This window comes from Macaca nemestrina, chromosome 5, assembly GCF_043159975.1.
Source record: "Macaca nemestrina isolate mMacNem1 chromosome 5, mMacNem.hap1, whole genome shotgun sequence".
Classification (NCBI taxonomy): domain Eukaryota; kingdom Metazoa; phylum Chordata; class Mammalia; order Primates; family Cercopithecidae; genus Macaca; species Macaca nemestrina.
In genome coordinates this window covers 76479938-76495646 of record NC_092129.1, presented here as the reverse complement: position 1 = coordinate 76495646, position 15709 = coordinate 76479938, and the positions used below count along the sequence as shown (strand labels likewise).

Here is a 15709-nt window from a genome sequence, read left to right as displayed (position 1 = left end):
GGGGTTAATATACACTGATCACTTATGTGACGAGGCCTTTGTATACATCATCTCATTTAATCCTTACCAATCCCATGAGATGGGTGTCATGCCCGTATTACAGATGAGGAAACTGAGGTTCAAAGAATTTAAGTACCTGGCTCAAGGCCATGGAGATAGCAAGAGAAGATTCCATGCTCTCTTCTCCCATGAGGACATCTTAATTTTGGTTTCAGGAGTAAGAATGCAAGGAGCATTCTGTCCGGGGCAATGCCAGGCATGACCACTGGTGGATAAAGTTGTTTCCCAAAGCCCTGCAGCATGTTTTCAGGAATTGTTTTTTTTTTTTTTTTTTAAATTTCAAGGTTAATTACGTTGGGAAATGCCCAGATTAAACAGGTGTCTCTTCTGCAGGATTTCTATCTTTAATATGGTAATGTGGACTATGGATTGCCAAGAGAGTATGTAAGGAGATTTTCTGGAGATCTCTTCTGTTTCTTAGAACACACTTTGGAAAAAGCTGGGGTAAAGCTTCGAGTCCCTGAAATCAGATTCAGGAAGACAAACGAGTCTCATGTTTAGGACACACTTGGTGGTTGCCCCTTCCGCCTCCAGCCCCACCGACTTCCCCCTTAGGGTTTCATCATTTTAAATCCCAAAGTCAATTAACTCAGCACTTTGACTTTGGCATTTTAGAGGATGACATGACATGGATCGTCATACAACCAAACCAGGACCAGAAACCAAGGGTAGAAGCGCTAGCACAGTGCCTGGAGATGCAGGTGGGTGCACCTGACAGCGTGGGGCTTGGGGTCAGGAGGCCTTGACTACAGTCTTTGCACAGGTGCAGTCAGTTCCTGCATTTCTAAGGGCTGATGGTGTAGGCTGGGAGCACCGGGTACCAAGCCACTGCTGCTTTCTCCTTCCACGTCAGGACTCAGCAGCACGCTGGCGGGAGCCTGGGCAGGCCAGGAACCGTATGCTCTGCAGGAGCAACTCTGAAATGGGAGGTCCTCGGACATCTGCAGAGCACAGTTGGGAGCCTACAGGCCACACCCCAGTTGAGACCTCAACTTTTAAGTGTTTTTGATTTTCAGTCCAGAGCTCATCTCATCACATCCCCTTATTCTCAACAGCCAGTGTCTTACTTTATTTCTTAACAAAAATGAGTGTTTTCAGCCAGGCATGGTGGCTCATATCTGTAATCCCAGAGGTTTGGGAAGCAGAGGTGGAAGGACTGCCTAGGGCCAGGAGATCTAGACCAGCTGGGGCAACATAGCAAGACCCCATCTCTACAAAAAGTTCTTAAACATTAATAGCTGGGCGTGGTGGCACATGCCCGTAATCCCAGTTACTTGGGAAGCTGAGGGGGGAGGATCACTTGAACCTATGAGTTAAAGGCTGCAGTGAGCTATGATCATGCCACTGCACTCCAGCCTGGGTGACAGAGCTAAAAACCCTGTCTTTGAAAAAATAAAAGAAGTGTTCAATGCATAAACATGGAGCGTTCTGAGTGTTTTCAATGTAAAACGCTGCATTTGGAAGACTAGTTTACTTCTGTAATTGTCTGACATGAAAGACTAGAACATAATTGAAACAGGGTCATTGTTTATTGAGGACTCCTCAGAGCCTAGAACAGAGCCAGGCACATAGCATGTGCTAATACATCTCTGTTAAATTCATGAGTAATGTTGCCTGTTAGCAGATTAAATGCTGCTACCAAGTGTATTCATCAGAGTTTTTAACAATCTTGCCTGACCATGAAGTTTATTTCCAAGTTCTCCTAGGCTAGTGCTGAGCAGGACTTCGGGCAGCTGGGCCATGGCCCTTGAGATAAAGAAGTGAACCAACACTCAGCAAGAAGAAAAGGACTGTTTGCACTGTCCATTTGTGGCTCGTTTATAATACTTCCTTTGCTTCCTCAAAGGTGAACAGACACGGGAACAGGTACATGTGGTTTGATAGGAAATGAAAAATTTCCAACAGTTTTAAATGGATGGACTTCAGGGCAAAGGCTGGCTTCTTTTGATAAAGGAGGTAGTTAATAGCTTACATTGTATAAGACTGCCCATATGCCCTGAAAAAAACCATTCTTCATTATAAACTCTGAAAAAAACAGCTTAACTAGTCTTTGAACAGGCCACCTTCATCAGTAAAACATGCTTCTATATCATTCTCGTCCTCGAACAAAACACTGTGAATAGCTATTGCCGAGCAGACACCACCCAGTATCTCTTATGTGACATTAAAAAAATCCACTCAAATACCAACAGATTCCACTTTATAGCACCATTCCAAAATACTAAACTTTCTTTGCACCTTTATTTTTTTATCTTTTTTTTTTTTTTTTTTTTGGTACACATTTAAAGTCTGGGCATCCTGTAAATTTCTGAAAAGCCTCATAGTAAAAAAAACCGACTAATTTTTAGGACAAAGCAATAACTCAGTTTATAGGCAAGATGATCTCAAGCAGGCTGGAAATTCTTCATGGGCTTCTGTAAATCTTGATTCGGGGGTGAGAATATGGAAAGGAGGCTAAAGTCTTCCTGGATTAGTCTAGAGACTATGTTGCACATCAGGATAGAAAAACTTGTTGCGTATCGGTTACAATGCAAACCATAACAACAGTCTTTTGTTAATTATTTTACTCTTTTGATTGACAAAGGAATTGGGATACTGGATATGTTCAGAGTTTGTATACACCTTTTATTTGTACTCTGTAAGAGAGAAGTTAGAATAGTATTGAACTCCCTCTTACAAATCTCCATATTTGAAGCTCGGAGCACTAAAATGTGTTCTTAGCAAGCAGATGTATTTAAAGTAGAATTATAAATGGGTCTTTCATTCAACATATATATGGTTGCATTGTTATGTAAGGAGACTGTTTGACTCAGTAATGTGGGAGTTGACAGAAGAGAGACTGCTTGCAGAAAAGATGATTTTTTTCCTCGTGACACTGGAGAGTCACGTCTCACAATGACTGTAACTGCATGTTCCTGTCTAACTCTTCCATCTATTACTGTGAGTAATGTGAACGGACACAATGTATGCGAGGGGCTGGGTATTCTGAGTATACTGTGATTGGAAGAGGGATGAGAAGAGGTAGAGGTCCACTAACAGCATAATTATGCAGCAGTTTCAAAGAAATTGATTATTACACAGTAACAGTCAATGACCCAGGAAGAGAAAGTTTAAATTAGAAGTGACTAGTATTAAAAAGCTACTGTGCACCAGGTAGGAAGGAATATGAGAACCATAATATGCCCTGAAATAGAAATAATCACTTTGCACTATGTACACCACATACAATATAACAGATTCTTTTTTAACATTGCACAGTATAAATATTATACACGGTGGAGTAAACTAAATGTAAAATAACTTTGAGGCACACAGAAGAAACAAGGAATAGATTGAACTTTGATTAAACTAAGATGGAGTTAGTAAAAGGCAGAATGTTAACATTTTCAGGCCAGTTAAGCTTCTGAGATCTCACCTCAAGTGGGTCGGCAGCCACCTCCCGTAAATACTGGAAATGATCATACCTCAATGTCGTTAGACTAAGTTAATTGCTTCAAAGAAAGACTAATTAGCTAAGTAATTTGAGAAAATCAAACTGTTGCTCCCCACTCTAAAGTAGGTAACCCCTAAAGGTCTCTTCCAAATGTAGGGTTTTATAATGTGAATACACTGCTGCATTCCCCTATTTCTTGTAAATAACTTGATTACTAGGAAACCACTTTAAGGAAACTAGAACAGTATTCAAGAACACCCATCACAGTGCTTAACAAGATTTAATGTACATTTATTCTTAACATGTGGAACATATAAAGATTTTATACTGAATAAATGATATTCATTAAGCCAGAGGAAAAGGAGGAATTTACATCAAGTTTTTTTCTTTTTTTTTTTTAAACTACATTATCTTGAAATACAAATGTGGATTCTCGTCACTGAAAAATCTTTGAAGTTGTGTTTCTTCCTTTTAGTTGTATTTTTTTCATTTTCTCTTTTTTGTCTGTACTGGTAACCATTTTCTAAATCAATCCATATACAACCATTTCCACACCTTGATTCATGAAGCAGTGATCAGTTGCTCTCCTGAAATCGAGCATGACTTTATACATACAGAAACTTGTACATTACCCTCTTTTTTTTTGTTTTTTTTTTCTTTTGTTTTTGTTTTTTGTATTTTTTCTTTCTTTTTTTGGAGATATGGCCCTAATGAAAAAATATATAAAATAAAAATAAAAAATTATTTAAATCTACCATCACTTCGTAGTTACCACATCATGAAAAAGAAACTAAAACTTTGTACTAAAAAAAAAAAAAAAAAGAAAAGAAAAGAAAAAAATGAGGGTATGTTTAATGTACAACTTCTATATACATCACAGCCCATAGGCAGTAAAAAAAATATTTAAAAAATGATTAAAGGAATTGTGAAGAACTGTCATGTGGAAGGTCAAACGCCGACAGCAGGCATGACGGGAGTGGTGAGGAGCAGTTTCCGGATCGTTGTCAGGTATGTATTTTCAATCTTAAAAAACATTGTTTTTGCTCCCAGCCTAGTGGAACCATTTTCCTGTGGAGAAACCAGTATCATTTCATAGTTTTGACTACTGACTGACATACCTCCTTGAGCCCCTATACCTGTATCTGTAGAAATTTCTATTGCACAGAACTTTGGGTGATGGGATGCAGTTTTTTTTCATTCTCTGAGGAGTAAAACGCATAGGAAATGGATAATTTTTCACCTTTTTGACTCAGTGTGGTGAAATTTTCGCATCTTAGCATCTTTTGCCACAACTTTTTTCTTTAAAGTCAATTTGCTTCCCCCAAAAATGCAATACAACATGGAAAAGAACATTAAAAAGATCTGTGAAAAACCAAAAGTGACCTTTGAATGCACTAGACAGCAACTTTGGTTAAAAAAAAAAAGAAAAAAAAAAAAAACCCCAAAGGATGTACTTATACACACAGACAGCAAATATTAATTTCGTAACTGTTCAAATTAATTATTTAATTCCCAATTGGTAAATAGTGAATGGGGCAGAGGAGCAAAGATTTTCTTTTCCTTCTTCCTACGCTGGATAAACAAGAACAGAAAACAGCCAGTTATATGTGACCCTCTAATCTTCACTCACACATGCTTGCCTTCTCACTTATGTCATAACTGCCCAATCTGAAACAGTACATCACAGATGACAGATGCAACCAGAGAGTTCAGGACAGCTGATATCGAGATATCCAGCAACCGGCCCTCGTGCAAAAGGAATTCCGAGCGGTTTTCGTCCACTCTGGCCATGGCTAGCAAAGCCTTGGCCGCCCTGCACATCATGTCCACGCTAGGTGGTTCCAGGGGCGGGGGCTGCATGTGCATGAGGTTGTGCTGGCTCTGCTGGTACTGGGCCATCGTGACCCCATCCTCTAGGAAGCTTATCAAGTTTCCAATGCTTCCTTTCTGCACAGCTATGGCCCTTGCTGCTAGCGCGTCCCCTTGGGCAAGGTTCGATAAAAGCGCCATGGACATTTCTCGACAGACTGGGTTTTTGCGATCCCCAACGTACCTAACTAATGTAGCATAGAATTTCTCCTGACGACTAAATGGAGGAGTGGCCAAGATCAGGTCCACATTATTGTCCTGGATACTGAGTTTACAGAGGGTCTCCAGCACAAGTCTCTGAGGCGACAGGACCGAGTTGGGTCCCACAGTTGGAAAGGGATCTTGTGCCTCTGCAGACGGGCACACCATCCAGTGCAGCAAGCCATCCAAAATTGGCAAGCAGATGCTTTCCGTGTAAGCAGACAAGTCTAGCTGCCCGGAAATGTTGGCCAACGTGACCAACGTGTTATCCCTCAAGACCTCGAGGCAGTCCCACCACCACTCATCTTTGCTGCAGGCCACCCCCTTGTCCTCATCCTCCTCTTTCTCGTAGGTCTGTGGTGCTCGCTTTCTCTCTGGATGCTCGTGGTGAAGAAGAATCAGCTTCCCCAGGATCAGCACCAAGCCTGGATGTTTGGACATTTCGGCATCATTGCCAGGCACGAACGACAAGCTACGGACAATATTGGACACACAGATGCATCGCTTAGCCAGCGAGTCCTGCCAGTGTGCAATGGTGCACAGAGGAGTCTCGTCTCGGCTCCTGGGCTCGTCCTCCAGCAGCTTGATGTTCCGGTGACTTTTGGCTTGCTGGATACCAAAGGGAAACTTACTGCTTTCCGTCTGGGGCCCAGGGTTTGCATCTTCGGGCAGTGCCCCTGGCCGAGCAGAGAGGACGTCATCGATGGTTGCTATGATGCTTTTCTCTTGCTGCTCTTCAGAGTCTCCTTTGCCTTCTTGCTCTTTCTTTCTACCTGCGGAGCTTAAGGGGGGAGGTGGGCGCCTGCGAGGAGGAATTTCCATCTTGCTCTCAAAGTGAGTCTGAATGTGCTCGGTGGTGTCGCCCCCGCCGAGCTGCCAGTGCAGAAGGCCACTATTGAACTCCTGCACACGCCCCAACTTGTCAGATCGGTCAACAACAAACAGGTTGTTCTTTTTGACTATCTTTATTGGCAGCTTATCGAACTTACTGGCTTGCTTGGGCTTCTCCTTTGGGTCTGCAGCGGCATCCGGGGCAGTCAGAGCGATGCTGCTCTTTTCATCGCTTTCTGTCTTCTCGCTGTCTTCCTCCTCGTCCTCCTCGTCTTCCTCGTCGTCATCGATACATTCAGCATCTTCCTCCTCTTTCCCAGAATCGTCTGCCAAGGACTGGCTGTCGTCCTTCCTTGCTGCGTTGTGATCAAGTGCTTTTTGGCTGGGGTCTCCCACTTCATATTCCATAAGAATTCCAAAAATGTCAATCAGGCATTTTCTAAAGTACTCGACTAAAAGTTCCAGAAATCCAGACAACTGGAGAGGAGGAGGAGGAGAAGAAAGAAAGAACAGGTACAATGTCATGACATCAGATATGATCGAGTAGGGTAAAGATCCTGAGACCCGTCAATACCTTTTCATAATTGTCACATGTTTGTCTTCCTTTTTGGCTGGACCATGAAAGATAAACTACCTTTCAGGTACAGCGATTTCCTGAATTTCACAGTATCAACTACACCGACATTTAGCATGTTTCTTATTTGCTGCTTCCTTGCTTAGACTATCTACACAAAAACTTACTTTTTATTCTCATATTTCTAATATTAGCACTGAGGGAGTGCCTTGCTGTTCTTTACCTTTCTGTTCCTGATTTAGAGACAATGTGCTCATTATTAGAAGAGTTAGAACACGGATTTTATAGACTCTTTTGCCCAAAGTGACTCTGTTCTCTTCTATTATTTATCTGAGACTTGCTTGCCAGGATTTTTATGGTTGTTTTTCTTAGGATTTTATGGTTATTTTTGTCTCAGGTACCATAGGTTACCCTAATTTATGTTCTCTATATATCTTTTGGAGGAGGTAATTTCAGCAATGTGGTAGCTCATGAACACTGAAAATTAAAAACAAATCAATTTAGCCTCTGATAAATAAATTAGAATGTTTCATAAAATGCAATTTTACATTTCAGTTATTTATGACTCTAGCTGAAAGACAAAAAAAACTATGAGAGAACCACTGATTACGAGAACAAGTTCGGTTTCCTTTAAGCAAATGTTTATATCAAGAAAAAACCAATACACTTCATGATTAGCAACCGCCCTCTCTCCCAACACCCCCACCACATTTAGGAACTCTAGAGAGTAAGTAACAAAAAGGATTCTTTCCCGGTAGATGTTCTGGAAATCAGCTATACCTTCATATCCTACTATCAGTGTCTTGAAAGTAGAGTTGGAAACATTTTTAAGAAGTCAGGGGAAGCCCCAACTAGAAAGAATTGCTTTTAACGTGCTGAAGGCACAATGTTCCAAGGGCATTTTCCCTTTTTTTCCCAGGGGAGAAGGGAAAGTTAATAAAGCAATTCTGGTTAAGAAAATATGTGATCAACAATTCACCTAACGTAAGGATGAAAGCGCATTTTACTCTAGCAAATGCAGTACACAGTTTTTAAATACTTATTTTCTGTTAACACAGAACTCGTACAATGTTTATGACCTTATTAATAAACTTTCTAGCCATTGAAAAATTGCCTTTCTAGGCTGATAATGAGGGCTTAAATGAGAGAAGAAAGAAGTAGAAGATTCTGGCCTTATTTCCATAGAAGCAAGGAAATTAAGTGTTTTCGTTTTTGCACTGAAAGTAGAGAGTTGTTTGTATACTGTAGGGAAAATGACCTCTTTCCATTTTTTATTTCTAAATATTTCTTTAAAAGTCTATAGTCCAGTGGACTCTTGGGCATTTCTCCCAACCTTCAGTGCTCCTCTCTTCTAGCTATTATGCTGGAAGCTACCTGAAGCCTAACTCCGAACAAAGGAGGGGTTTAAGCTCATTAATAGTAGTAGGCTTTTACATGACTGCTTGAAAATAACCTGGTCAGAGGCAGAAATGGGAGAGCACAGACTAAGAAATAAGTTTAGCCATGAGTTCATAACTATTTTAGCTGACTGAGAGGTGTACATGGGGGTTCATTAAATTGTTCTCTCTCCTTCTATATATATTTATACATTCTATAAATGTATAGAATATAAAATTTCTAATCTTGAGTATCTTTTTAATGAAAATAAAGATGTCAAGTCCTCCTGGAAAGTAGGGTAATGTCCCATTGCAACCAATTGTGTTTCCAATGCTGACTCCAGTCACAACTTAATGTTACATTTTGATTCCTTCCCATTGGCCTGCTAATATTCATTCTAAACAATTTAATGTTACTACTGTCATCTATACCATATACACATACACACAGTCACTGTTCTCTTGTAAGAAATAGAGGTGTGTATGTACACACACTAAAGACTACAATGAATATTATCCCAGATGACTCTACATTGATTAAGTCTGGCTGATAACAACTGCAGTGATTAACAGTGTTGGACGCCTAGTGCTAATCAATTTAGGCATTAGTTCAAGCACAAGTGTGCACGGCCTGATGCTCTCCTATCCTAATTTGGTTGTTAGTTGGACTATGCTGGCTTACCTGGGAGAGATTGAAAGTAGCAACAGTGCTGTCATCATACAGAAGAATATTAATAGTGTCCAGAGCCCACGTACTTTCAGCCAAAAGACCTGATTTAAGGGACATCATCACACGCCACGCCTCTGGAGTAACTGAAGATGGGAAAGAACAAGGGTATCATGAATGTTGACTCTATGCATAAAAGAACAAAAGTTAACAAAAGAATAAGAAAAAATAAGTGGAGTGTTAAGTTAAATATTGACTTTAAACAAATGCTCTCAGGGACAGTTAAGCGTGATCATTTCGGATTTTAAATGGAGGCCATAAGCTGTAGTGAGAAACTTTCGTGGTTTAAGGTCTTCTCGCTCTGTTGGTCACGTAGGAGCCGAAAGTGCTTCTAGAGGTGGAGTGGCTGAGCACAGATGGTCCTTTCTCATGGCCGGGTTATTTCTTTCAGCCACCCTACAGAGTCTGCAATGTGGTATCAGAGCTTTTAATAAATGAGTCAAACCCAAAAGTGGTACTTGTCTTCTTTTGCCTTTGCCACTCGCAAGTGTCTCGAGGTGGCGTCCTGGAAGGCCGCCAAGTATGCAGAACATGGAAGCAAAATTTAACTCCAAAACAGCCTCCTCAGACACACGGCCTTGGCTTCTCAGGCTGCTCTCCTCTAGTCCTATGCTCCTGCCTCGAACATGCTGTGACAAATATCAGCACTTTGATGGCTCAGATTTCTCAGGAGTGTGGTCGGAGCCAAAGAATGGGAAGTGATTTGTTGTTTTCCCTATTCCTGCTACTGAAGAAAAGAAAATGATCAGGTAGAAAGTTTGTAAGATTTGCCATGAGATGGGGCTGTGCGAACAGACTCAACAGGCATCGGAATTTCCCAGGAGTTGTGGCAGCAGTGCAGGGCACCAGCCCGAGAGGGCAGAGACCCAGCTCGGCCAGACCCGTGGAGCCGTCCGGAGGCTGGGGGCATTCTCCAGGTGCCAAGAATCATCGGATGTGCAGGAGGACACTGTGGCTTTTCCGCTTTTATTTTAATTGCATCTGCTTTAAAATTTTCTAAGACAGCTACATATTATTTTTACAATAAAAAAATCAAAATTACTTTAAAAAATAAAAATATGGCTGGGCGCGGTGGCTCACGCCTGTAATCCCAGCACTTTGGGAGGCCGAGACGGGCGGATCACGAGGTCAGGAGATCGAGACCATCCTGGCTAGCACAGTGAAACCCCGTCTCTACTAAAAAATACAAAAAAATTAGCCGGGCGAGGTGGCGGGCGCCTGTAGTCCCAGCTACTCGGGAGGCTGAGGCAGGAGAATGGCGTGAACCTGGGAGGCGGAGCTTGCAGTGAGCTGAGATCCGGCCACTGTACTCCAGCCTGGGCGACAGAGCAAGACTCCGTCTCAAAAAAAATAAATAAATAAATAAAATAAAATAAAATAAAATAAAAATAAAAATAAAAATAAAAATATACATTTCCCTAGGTTGAAGACAAATGCTATATAACCTGCACTGGGAGATTTTTAAAAAATTTAAATATATTTATTTAAACATACACACACACACACACAAACACAATATATGTGTGTGTATATATATATTTCTATATATAAAATGGTGCTCAGTACCTATGTCTCCTTCTCTCCCTCTGCAACCCCATATATATATACACACACACACATATATATAGATACAGATATACATTATATATAAAGGGATAGATATATGTACATATGAAGGGATATATATAAAGGAATATATATATGTGTGTGTATGTGTGTGCATACAGTGGCACAATCACTGCTCACCAAAGCCTCGATCTCCTGGGCTCAAGTGATCCTCCTACCTCTGCCTCCTGAATAGCCGGAACTACAGAAATGGATCCCACTTTTGGCTAATTTTTTTCTTTTTAATAGAGACAAGGTTTTACTAGGTTGCCCAAGGGTGGTCTCGAATTCCTGAGCTCAAGTGATTATCCTGCCCTGGTCTCTCAATCTACATCTCCTTAATGTCCAGTGACTGACCTCTTTCAAATTATTAATATCTTTAATTTTCTAATCACTGCAAAAGATTTTAAGTCAATTTGTTCTTGAGTTTTTTTGAGTAATTTTTCCCAATATAACTCAGACCTATTATCTTTCTTCCTGTGTTAAAAGTACTTCAAAAATAGTGCAGAAACCCTGTGTGTACTCCCAGATAGCGCAGACCTCTGATTAGTATTCACAACATCCCACAGAGGATAAACAAGCAACATCAGCATTCAATTGACATGGTTCTTGCCCCAAGTCTACCAGTGCGTTGGATGATATCAGTTCTATGTATCACAGCATAGCATGTTTTATATGTCATACCATCTATCAATCTACATATTACAGGCAGGCTTTAACTTTTTCCCATGGAAATTCACTGTAGGTTGTCACTAAATTACAGAGTGGCTTGCCTTCAGATTTTCTCAGGTCACCTTTAGCATTTCGTTAGCCTCGTGGGGGAGTCTGTTATCACGTATTGTAGCGATTAAGTGGCTTGGTTAAGTTCAAATCTTTAAGCCCAAAATATAGTATATAATCACTGAGGATTCCCTGATCTCTTACTTGAAGCTCTGATCTTGAACACAAATAACACTCACGTGTAAAACTACCATTTTATTTCAAAACTCTTTTCTGGCACTATTTCTTAATTCAGATTAGCAGCCTCCAACTATTACTCCTATATAAAAATGCATCTTGATAATTTCTAGTCATAATTTTTTCATCCCTTTAAGATGAACAGGAACAGTATCTATACTAAAATTAAAAGTCTACACTGCAACTGGAATTCATTTCGGAATGAAAGCTTCGGAATTCTTACCGATATCTTTGGAGGTAATCTTTCGCCTTTGTTTCAAGACTGGTTGTGATGCTTCCACTGAGCCAGGAGGAAAGGTGATCTCCCTTCTGATTGGGGGTGGTTGGGGTGGTGGCCCGGTGACCTGGGATGCGGGGACCGTGGGCATGACCTTCTGCATCTTCATGGAGGGCAGAAAGGGAGACTTGCTTGGAGACATGCGGTTCTCCAGGGAGCGCTGGAAGGATGCTGGGCTGGGCGCCCTGGAGATGTGATTTGGCAGTGACGGTGGCGTCTGGTAGGACGGCTGTGGCGGGCGCGTGATGGGCTGCATGGAGGCTGAGGACGACATATAAGGCTGACGCTGGCTGACGTGAGAAGGCCACTGGCTCTCATGATTTATCCTCTGATCGGGTACCATCATATCGTCCGTGCGGTTCATGCCTGGGTAAGGGGGCGCCTGTGCAGGGCCGCCAGGGCCCTGCCTGTTCTGGTAGGGATAAGGCATATCATTGCGTGCTGCCCACATATTCTGCTGAGGCCCCTCGCTGGAGGACGACTGCAGCGGGCCACCCATCATCTGAGGCGGGATTCCGTGCGTCTGGATCTGCCCCGGGCCCTGCATCCTCTCCCTGCTGTAGGGATATGGGTACTGGCCCTGGATGGGCCTGCGGTCCGGGCCCGAGTAGGAGCCTCCGTACTGATTGTACATCTCCTGCTGCTGGCTGCTGTACTGCATGTTGTACATGTCGCCCTCGTGGCGCTTGGCTGGGGGCCCGTACATGCCGTCCATATGGCGTTTGTAATTCTGGAATTTGCAGAAAGACAAATCATCCTGATGTGCTCTTACAGGTATAACACACACTGAAATTATGCAAAATAGTTATTACCTGCTAGAATGTTCATTTCACAATGAATATGGGAAGCTTCTATAACAACTGAGAACAATCTATGTTCAATATTTCAGTATTATATACACCATGTCACACACTCAGGAGAGGGCATCCAAAATTTGTTTTCACGTGTTTGAAACTTTCTGTGGGGGGGAAAAAAAAAAAGCCTCCTCTCCTTAGGCTGTGCCACCGGGACAGCCAGCGTTGAACTCCCACACAGGCAGATGGCGCCCGGGCTGGGAGCTGCACTAGGACCACAGCAGGAGGCAGAAGGACCCTCTCGCAGGAGAGCCAGCATCCAGGGGCTGGCCTGAAAGGGTCTCGGGGTAAAAGGGTTTCTCAGGCCTCATTTTATGGAAAAGCCTCCAAACAGGACTCGGCTCTCCAGACTGGTCATCCGACATCCATCCCACAGCTCCTGCCCTGACTTCTGGCCTGGCCAGGTGCGGCTCCCCCAAAGCCCCACTGGTCACAGCACTGAGGACAGGGCTGGCACCACACCGGCTACTAAGCTTGCTTCCCGGGATGCTCCAGGACCAGTGCGGTGGGTAGGTGGGACTCTGATGGGAGGCAGTGAGATGCTGATGTTTTTCACTTTACTTGAAAACTGTTTAAGATCAGTTGGTTTAAAAATGCAATTCACTGGCCAGGCGCAGTGACTCATGCCTGTAATCCCAGCACTTTGGGAAGCCGAGGCAGGAGGATCACCTGAGGTCAGGGGTTCGAGACCAGCTTGGCCAACATGGTGAAACCCCGTCTCTACTAAAAATACAAAAATTAGCCAGGCCTGGTGGTGGGCACCTGTAGTCCCAGCTGCTTGGGAGGCGGAGGCATGAGAATCGCTTGAGCCCAGGAGGCAGAGGTTGCAGAGAGCCAAGATTGTGCCAGAGCGAGACTCCATCTCAAAAAAAAAAAAAAAAAAAAAAAAAAAGGCAATTCACTGTGCCTATATGCTCCAGCAAAATTAAATAACTGAAAAATAACATACATATTATTATATATAATTATTATAATTATATAACATATATATAGTTTTCAAAATTTTTATTTTTTGCATGAGGTCTCAGATCTGAAAAGTTGTTTAAAGATAGCAAAGTCCTGTATGTCTGGAAAGCCACACCATGAAGGGCAGTTCTCTGCAACAGCACTGGTCACTGTAAGGGGGAGATCTTGCATAACTTAGCATCTCTGAGCTGCGATGGTCACCTGTGAACCAGCAAAAACCTGTCCCACTTATTCAAAATAAGTATCATTAGCATCTTATCCCATTTTTTAAAAAGCAGATTCACTTTCACTATTAGTATATAATATTTGAAGTTGCTTTTCTACACATTCTCCTTAAAGCACTGACGAATTTCTGCTCTAAAATGGCTTCTGATACAGTAGTATGCACAACAGATACATGTTTAAAATATACTCACTCTAGCTCGGGCTTGTTATTATTTACAAGGACGAATACACTCAACTTCTTGTTACAGGTTATATTTGTTTCAGGAAACCATGTATCAAGAGTTATTTTTAATGTGCTGACTTCAACATCCCAGGAGTACTTTCTAGCATTAACTATATCCTGAATGCTCAACAAACACTAATCATTTTTGTTAGACATCTGAAAATCTTCAGAAATAAGACAAGTTTGAGTTTTAGCCTCCAGGAGAGAACCAGAAAACACAGCACCCCACGCCCACTCGCCAACTCACCGGCTGCTGTGGGTACAGGCCGGGCTGGTGCCCTCCATACGGCGGCTGTCCCGAGGGAGGGCCTTGGCCTGGATACTGCTGCCCATAAGGTTCATGCCTGGAACGAGGCATTCAAAGAAAACTTAACTGAGAAAAAGCTTCAGGCAAACAGAGAAATAAACAATCCATTTCTGGAACCCTGACTCCCCCAAGCAGCTCTGTGTGGCCTTCCCCGCACACCCCTCCGACAAAGGCCCTCTGAGAGGCAGCTGCACGCCAACTGTTAGCACCAGGGATGGGAACACCCATTTTGGGAACGGTGCCAAACTCCTAGTTCAGGCTGTTGGCTAATAGGTGTCAGAGGAATACCGGTTGAGCAGGCAGGCACCCTGTAAGCACTTGTCAGAGCCTCTGGCCTCTGCCTGGGAGGCCGCAGCCCCGCCTCTCCACTGACGTGTACCTTAGGAAGTGTCATACAATGCTGTGATGTGAAGCATTAATGGAAGCAAGAAACGACGAGAAGAACTGAAGACTCAAAGGCAATGTTCCTAGAAGTACCGGAACATCAAAATGTTTGTACTTTGCACATTCTCATTATGAATGGAAAATGTTTAATTCTTAAAAGCTATACTTCAAATTTAATTCCAATGTTAGCTAATCATTGTATAAATACAAGTTCTCAGAATTTCACAGTCCTATGCCCTAAAAGGCTACAGAAAAGAATGACAGGGATGATTTGAACGTACACCTATTACATCTTAAAATGGAAATGAATAATACATTCATTTTTCAACTACTAGTATATTAAGAAATTATAAATATCATAAAAAATAGCATGTTTTAAAAGGCAATAGATTTGGAACTTTGAAAAATACATTGGTTTAAGTTAATATACTAAATCTTGTAAGAAAGGGAACAATGGACTGAACATATTCCTAAGCTGATCAAGGAATGAGAATAAAAAAAACAAATAAAAGAATTTTTAGATTATCACATGTGAAACAGACATGGGAACTTTTGATAACTACTCTGATATCTAAGAAGGAAGCTCAGAGATCGGAGGAAAGAAATGTATTTGACATGGGTAAAATTTAAGTTGCATAACAAGCAACATTTTTCAGAAGAGAAAACTTAACAATGAGGTAAACCCCTCTTTAATGTGGTAGAGCCAAGATAATTGTTCTTCTTCTAATCTTGCCAGCTACCCCCTCAAAAAACATCTGTAGCTTTTCCTGGACCCTCAAAAACAAAACAAACCTAACTGAAATCCTTGATTCAGCACACTAAACATTACCTTATAGTTAA

General features: G+C 42.0%; 1 protein-coding gene across 8 annotated transcripts in view; it reads right to left on the bottom strand.

Annotated features, from left to right (window-relative positions):
- Window positions 1-313: 313 nt before the first annotated feature.
- LOC105478732 (AT-rich interaction domain 1B) overlaps window positions 314-15709 on the bottom strand; it is a 447840-nt gene continuing 432444 nt past the window's right edge. For all 8 annotated transcript variants that reach the window (XM_024791918.2, XM_071096644.1, XM_071096638.1 and 5 more), the window contains 4 exons: window positions 14426-14522; window positions 11857-12640; window positions 9027-9157; window positions 314-6871 (listed from right to left, as the gene is read on the bottom strand). In XM_024791918.2, coding sequence (XP_024647686.2) covers window positions 5147-6871; window positions 9027-9157; window positions 11857-12640; window positions 14426-14522 — 2737 coding nt within the window. In that variant the 3' untranslated portion in view covers window positions 314-5146. The remainder of the gene's footprint in view (window positions 6872-9026; window positions 9158-11856; window positions 12641-14425; window positions 14523-15709) is intronic.